Source organism: Tupaia chinensis, unplaced genomic scaffold, assembly GCF_000334495.1.
Source record: "Tupaia chinensis unplaced genomic scaffold, TupChi_1.0 Scaffold145814_1, whole genome shotgun sequence".
Classification (NCBI taxonomy): Eukaryota; Metazoa; Chordata; class Mammalia; order Scandentia; family Tupaiidae; genus Tupaia; species Tupaia belangeri.
In genome coordinates this window covers 261,744-269,386 of record NW_006205672.1, presented here as the reverse complement: position 1 = coordinate 269,386, position 7,643 = coordinate 261,744, and the positions used below count along the sequence as shown (strand labels likewise).

Here is a 7,643-nt window from a genome sequence, read left to right as displayed (position 1 = left end):
CACCTTTCCATAAAAATAGGATTGTTATTAATAAGCATACAATACATAATGCATGCTTGCTGAAGGGTGTAACAGCCACAAAGCGTTGGCAGAAACATCCCAATATCAATCAAGACATTAGTACTGGTACCTCATTTCAACAAAAAAGTGCTATCTTCTATGTAAGTCATGTCCAGCATATTTCCTGATATCTGGGGGATGACTTTAATAGATGTTAATGTGATGTTATTACTGAAGTGTCATATGCACTCTCTTTTTATTTGTTTTAGTTTTGCTATAGTGCATGTGCTCCCTAGGAAGAGAGAGAGATAGAAAGTGAGAAATCATCCCTTAGGGATGGTGGCCCTGCAAACCCTTCTTCATCCTCCTCTTGGGATTTTGGGCATGCATGCACATGCACCTGGCATGTTTTTCAAGCTGTTGCATCCAGGGCTTGAACCATGCAATCACCATGTGAGAGCCAACAGCCTTAAACCTCTGTGCCATTTGCTGGCCCTGACTGGTTCTCTTATGGACTTACTCTTGCTGTAGAGTTTTCTGAAACTGCCATAAAAAGTGGGTTCACATAACCCACATATCTCAAGCTAATGTGCTGGCTGGAAAGACACTGGTTTAACTGGGAGGGCTATGCTCAGTAATTGAAATCAGAGCACATTCCTGCAAAGCCTTCTCTCCATTCCCTGAGTTTTGGTCTTTCTTACAGCTATGACTACCAGGGCAAAACAATGTGAGAAGTTAGACTCCAAGCCTGAATGCAGAGTGCCTTCCCATTCTGCAGGTTGTGGAAAGATTTCTGCTGTGTGCTGGTTGCCCAAGGGCAAGTGCTCACTCTGTGAATCCACAAAGCCGGGAACAAGCATTTGTGAAGACGCAATAAACATTCTGTCCCAAGTTTGGAACTAAAAAAGGATTTTATTTATTGAGGGCAAGAAGATGCAAACAATATAAAAATCAAAAGCTTATCTGGCATTTTATTCGCTTTTCTCTCTCTGCTTGTCAAATGGCAGTCGGATTTTCTTTGTACATTTTCTAATGGTCCTGATCCGCTCATGAAACCCTTATACAGGGAGAGCTGCAAAGTGGATTCCATAAGTGACCCTGTGGGAAAACTCTTAAGCAGGATAGGAGTGATCGGTCGGTTCTGCCTACTTCTTTCCCTTCTGCTTCATGTGTACTACAAAATAGTCGTTGCATGCAATGATCAGGCCTGCAATTAGTGAAAAAAAGCTCTGGAAGCCCACTTTGCCATCTCGGCACTGGTCCAGGTCCTTCATTATTTTGTCCACAGCCAGAGGGTCTTTTTGATTCTGGAAAAACAAACAAACAAAAAATTATTTGGATTCTCATTTTACTCGTCATAAATATTTTGCCTTGAGGAAGCATTTCAGTAACTTCAGATTCAGATTCTACCTAAAAACCACCCCAAACTCCCTTTTTTGCAGTTTAAACTTACATTCTCTTAATAATTTTTTTATTCCTGACAGCACAGTCAATTTTTTTTGTGTGTGTGGGGGGGTTATGCTATAGGGTGTGTGCATTCGTCAGAGAGAGACAGAAAGAGAGAGAGAGAAAGTGAGAAATCACACCCCACAGGGGATGGCCATGTGGCAATCCTTTCTCCTCCAGTCTCCTCTCAGCATTTTGGGCATGCACATAGATGCGCCCAGAGTGATTTTCTAGCTGCCAGGTCTGGACTCAAAACAGTGCTGCTGGCCATGTGGGATCCAGTCACCCTAATCTTCATACCATCTGCTGGCCCGGCCTGGTCAAATCTTAAAAAGGAAACCCCTTATGAGAAGATCTCAGAACTCCTAAGATTATTTAGGGAGTAAGATTCAGATCACTATCCTGTAAGTTTTAAGATGGTGTTAATGATGCCATGGGGATTTTAGATTGAGAGAAGTATAGAGAGCTCTTATTTTTTCTTGCACAGCTGGGTCAAACTAGTGTGACTTCATATCATGTAAGCCATGTGACCTTGAGCAGTCACACAGCTTAGTGGGTCTTTGTGGATCAGTCTCACTTGAGGAGGGTGGGCCTGAGGTCTGGGGATCCTTTCCATTCTTAGAGTTGACAAGTCTATGCCATCCTATACTCTTCGCTTGGTGCTGAATATAGAACCAGCTTCAAAATGAATACTAAAAGTCTCCAGAAAATGTGAATTATGAAAAATATCACAATTAGATTTCAAATTATTTTGTACCAAAATAAACTCACACTTTAATTCCATTTTGTTTGTTTGTTTGTTTGCTATATTATGTGTCTGGAGAGAGACAGATAGAAAGAAAGTGAGAAGTCACTGCCCAGCAGTTTTTGACCATGCCACAATCCCTTCTCCATTCTCCTCTTAAGATTTTGGGCATGCATGAACACATGACTGGTATGTTTTTCAAGCCACAAGTTCTGGGACTCGAACTGCACAACTGGCCAGGTGGGATTCAATTGTCTTAACCAGCATGCTACCTGGCTGGCCCTTTAACTCCAGTTTTACACAAATTTTTGATGTTATATGTGATGGAGATATAAACTCCCCATGACTCCTGATGCTTGGTCTGAATGTGAAGGATAGAGAGAGGCAAGCAAGATCCCCTTTGCTTTCATTTTGCTTCCATGGTGACTGGCTCAGTCACTTCGTTTTGTCATGAAGCTGGTTAGAAAAGGGAAAGTGTGGTGTTTTTTCCTATACAGTCCATGCCATCAACCAGAGAGGGAGGGAAATATGGCCCATTAGAGGTTGTGAAAGGGCTCATAAAGTATTTATGAATTTTAGTGACTATATTCATGAGCTTGGGGACCGACACTTAGTCTTTCAAGTGTGCTGGATATTAACAAGTTGCACTCAGAAATTCCTTAAACAGCAACATTTCCTACATGAGAACTGCAAAATCACCCTAAGCAATCAACTAAAATCTTTCTATGGAGCTACCTCTGCTTTTGGTGAGTTTCAGCTAAGTCTGGCCTCGCCCCCAGCTTCCTGGCTGTGGTTGGAATGAGTGAAGTTCGTATGACATAATTTGGTCTACTTTAGAAACAAAATGGTTTGTTAATGCAGTGAGTGTGGGTGTGCTTGGAATTATGACCCTGTGCCTCGAATCAATTACCCGGCCATATTCTGGACACCATAAAACATTTACCCTTTATGTTTTTCATGTGACAGAGCCTTCAGGGAGAAAGGGTTAGTGTCTTTTTTTTCCTTTTCTTTTTTTGGAGAGGTTTTTTGCTATAGGGCGCGTGCGCTCACCAGACAGACAGAGAGAGACAGAGAGACAGAAAGCAAGAAATCACCCCCCAGGGGGTATGGCCATGCCACAATCCCTTCTCCTCCATTCTCCTCTCGGGATCTAGGGCATGCACGCACACGCACCCGGCGTGAGTTTAAGCCACCAGGTTCAGGACTCGAACCATGGTCAACTACGTGGGAGTCCAGCGACATAGCCATTACGCTAACTGCTGGTCCCATAAAGGGTTAGTGTCTTAATCACAGCACTCCATGAAAGCAGCGTAAACATATATCCTACCTCACTCTGGGATAGCATTGTGATAACTGTAGTTCTGAGAGTACAGTTAGGCTATCTATATCTCTTTATTTAACTAAAATTCATGACATAAGGTGTTTTATTTAAATTTTTTTTTTCAATTGCCAGTGGACACTTATTGGAAGGGGATGCAGAGACAGAGAGAAAGAGGGAGAGGGAGAAAGTACCCCATAACGGGGTATGGCCACGCTGCAATCCTGTCTTTTTCATTTCTACATCCTGTTGGGATTTGGGGATGTATGCATATGCCTCCAGTGTGCTTTTTAAGTCACTGGGGCTGGGATTTAAGCCATGGCTGGCCACGTGGGATTTGGCTCCCTCTATCACTAGGCCATGGGGCCAACTCCATGCTGTAAGTTATAGTGTACTATGAAGCCCCGGGTTTATTGACAGAGGAGTCAGGGACTTGACTAATGTGCTTATTTACTAGGCAAATTACAAAAGGCAGGACCTAGCCTTTTATGATCATTTCCCTTCACCCTTTGAGTGGCAATTGTGGCAAGGAAAGAAGGGTCTGCATTTTTTTTTTTTTTGAGGTTTTTGCTATAGGGCGTGTGTGCTCGCCAGACAGACAGAGAGAGACAGAGAGATAGAAAGCGAGAAATCACCCCCCGGGGGGGATGGCCATGCCACAATCCCTTCTCCTCCAGTCTCCTCTTGGGATCTTGGGCACGCACGCACACGCGCCCGGCATGAGTTTTAAGCCACTGGGTCCGGGACACAAACCGCGGTCGACTACGTGGGAGTCCAGCGACATAGCCATTACGCTAACTGCTGGCCCCAGGGTCTGCATTTTGATTTACTGTTTTGTGAAGTAATGTTTCACCTTCAGGTAAATTCAACAATCATCTCTTGAGGGCCTACACACAGGACAACTGTGCCTTGTGGCCTAACGTCCTGAGTGATATGTCTGCACTGAGAGAGGAGACCCCTTCTAGTCCTCATAGATCCCTCCATCTGTCAATGGTGAGGCAAGACTCAAACTGTGCTCATGTCCCTTAGCATTTTCAATATCAAGAGTAGTTATTTCTGAAGGATGTTTGGCTCTTATTCAACAGATGATTGACACCATTCATTTACAGATTAGCACTAGAAAAAGAAAAAACAGTGCCATTATCTGAAGGAACTTAAGAAAGGAGGTTAAGTTGCTTAAAGGGAAAAGTGACCAAATTTGACATCTCTAATACCAGGTTGATGGACTTGAGGGTGAAAAGGCTCTTGTGAAAAGCCTTCTTTTCCCCAACCCTGTCTTCCATTTTGCCTCATTGGATAGGGATAATTCCAGGTGGAATTTTCTAACAAATATCTCCCATTGTGGTTATCTGTGTGTAGTCTTATTTCACCTGCAGCTTGCAAGCTCCTTGAGGACAGGGGCTGTACCTTCTTCCCTTTTTGCTTCCCCTATAGGATCTTATAAACAGTAAGCACTCAATACTATTTAATAAATAAATGAATGAAAGCATCTTTCTGGGGACCAGCAGATGGCGTAATGGTTACATCATTGGACTCCCACATAGTTGACTATGGTTCGAGTCCTGGACTGGGCAATTTAACACTTATGCCAGGTGTGTGTCCAAGATCTCAAGAAGAAAACAGAGGGGAAGGGACTATGGCATGGCCATCCCCTCTGGGAGGTGATTTCTCACTTTCTATCTCTCTCTCTCTGTCTCTCCAGCACACAGTCTACAGCAAAAAACTCTCTGGGGGTGGGGGGGGGAGAAAACATCTTTCTGGCAGTGACCTCCTTCAGAAAAGAGGAAGGGAAAGGGACTAAGGTCTAGAATCATTGATTTTTATATCTGATTCTTTTTGAGCTTTTCAACACTTACTTCCAAAAATCCTGGGAACTCCTTTTCCATGAGTAATCTCAGGTCCTCCTTTGTCAAGAAGCCTTTGTCCCCAGCAAATTTGTGAAAGGTAAACATCATGGTTTCCATGGCGTGCTCCATTTGAGATGGCATTTTGGTGATATCTGTTGAAACCTATTAAAGGATATAAGAGACAAGCTTGTATTAATCTTCTTTTTTTTGGTTTTGCTATAGGGTGTATGTGCTTGCAGGAGAGAGACACACACAGAGAGAGAGAGAGAGAGAGAGAGCAGCACTTCCTAGGGAGAGTAGCTACGCCACAATCCCTTCTCTTTCACTCTCCTCTCAGAATTTTGGGCACAAGTACATGGCATGGCATGTAGGCATACGTGCATGGCATGTTTTTCAAACCACAGGGTCTAAGACTTGAACTGCAGTCAGCCATATGGAATCCAGCTACCTTAACCACTAAGCCACTGGCTGGCCATGCATTACTTTTTTTTTCTAAGTTTATTTATTTCTTCTATGAGAAATACTGTGTGTGTGTGTGTGTGTGTGTGTGTGGAGACTGAGAGAGGGAGAGAGACCCCCAACAATGTCTCCCTCCTCTGATCCAACCCAGTCTCAGTCAGCCTGGATCGGGAGCACATGTTCACGTGCCAGCTGTGCACAGGAAGGTCCTGACACATGGACCCAGGGCTTTTCCCAAGTGAATATGGACGGATGTGTTATTGCTGCACCACCGCCTGACCCCTGTGTTAGCTTTAAAGGCACACATATCACCAGCCTTTTAAGGCCAATTGGAAGGAGGATAATCAGATCATCCATTTGATCCTTTCCGTTCAGTCTAAGGACCAATTCACTTCAGTTTTGGGTTTCTTGCTAGTGGAAATAGGCATTTGAGGTATTGGTGCTCTGAACAAAGGGTTTATTTAGTTGCTAGCTAATTTGCATAAATCACCTAATGAATAAAAGCTTTAATCATTTAGAAAAGCAAGAGCAGTGTCTTTTTTTAACTGACAAAGGACTTACTGAAAGCACAGATATTTCATCATTTCTCTTGGTGTAAATGAGACTCTTAGAGATGACTGAATTCCAACAACCCACGCAGTCAAGCTGGGTTAATATAAACACTTCAACCCTCTGAGCTTAACTTGGAACCTGGTTCAGACTGACTTTAGGGTTTAGAAATCTGCCTACACATGAATTAGTCTTCAGAGTGTACACGCTTTAGTAAAGTTCTGTACTTGCTACTTATTGCAATAAACACATTTGCATCTCTGGCAGTCAAATGCAGTTGCTCTACCTGAATAATAGCTACCCAAAGTGCATTATTGAGATATTTGAGAAGGAACAAGTTAATAGTATATTCCAGCTCCTCTGGGGGCCTAATAGACTTCTGGCAGTACTAGATAGTAGCCCTGCTGCTCTCAGTCTGGGGTGCAGTGGGACAGCAAGAGCTTTTCCTCATGGAGAGTTTACAAGAAAAGGGAAAAGCAGTTAGCGTAATGGCTATGTCGCTGGACTCCCATGTAGTCAACCGCGGTTCGAGTCCCGGACCCGGTGGCTTAAACTCACGCTGGGCGCGTGAGCGTGCGTGTGTACCCAAGATTCTCGAGAGGAGAATGGAGGAGAAGGGATTGCGGCATGGCCATCCTCTCTGGGGGGGTGATTTCTCGCTTTCTGTCTCTCTGTCTCTCTCTGTCTGTCTGGCGAGCGCACACGCCCTATAGCAAAAAATCTCTCAAAAAAAAAAAAAAAGAGTTTACAAGAAAAGAAACACATCAGATCATTATATTTAGGTATAATGAAGTGGGTCATATGTCTCGAGACCCAGTGCCTGGTGCTTCACAGTAGCAGATCAATGAATTCTGGCTTAATTGGAAGGAATGCACTGGACAGAACTGAGCCGCTTTGCCTAATATCACCTAAAGATCACTACTGGATAATAAACTAGAATAGAGACTGTAATACACTATTCAAATAATAAAAAATGCAAATAAAAATAATAATCACAAGATCAGGCTTTGAGTCCTGGTTGAAGAGAAGGCTGGCGACTTCCTCTGCTGGGGCATGCTGATAGGAACTGGAGACATGCTATGTCTGGTTACAGTTGGTGACAGATGTGTGGTCAACACAGGTGGCTAAATGTATTTTTACAGAAGAGAAGGGAGGGTTGGTGAACTTCAGGATGCAGCAATTACATTTAAGATCTGTAAAGTCTTTCCCTCAATCTCCAGAAAAGCACAGGGATCAGCATGCCAAAAAACTGTGATTCTAGAGAATTCTATAAACTAGA

The 7,643-nt window shown here is 43.4% G+C and overlaps 1 protein-coding gene across 1 annotated transcript; it reads right to left on the bottom strand.

The window, feature by feature from the left end:
* Positions 1-945: 945 nt before the first annotated feature.
* Positions 946-5,518, bottom strand: S100A10 (S100 calcium binding protein A10). The gene is made up of 2 exons (XM_006168395.3): positions 5,366-5,518; positions 946-1,307 (listed from the first exon to the last, which is right to left on the bottom strand). Exons 1-2 carry the CDS (start codon positions 5,495-5,497, stop codon positions 1,146-1,148), a joined length of 294 nt encoding a protein of 97 aa, XP_006168457.1. The 5' UTR covers positions 5,498-5,518; the 3' UTR covers positions 946-1,145.
* Between the last annotated feature and the right edge of the window lie 2,125 nt (positions 5,519-7,643).

Excerpts from the sequence above, each read along its gene's own strand:
- S100A10 (XM_006168395.3), bottom strand. The coding sequence starts at position 5,497 with ATGCCATCTCAAATGGAGCACGCCATGGAAACCATGATGTTTACCTTT. Across the intron at positions 1,308-5,365 it reads AGTTCCCAGGATTTTTGGAA|AATCAAAAAGACCCTCTGGC; the intron begins GTAAGTGTTGAA and ends TTGTTTTTCCAG.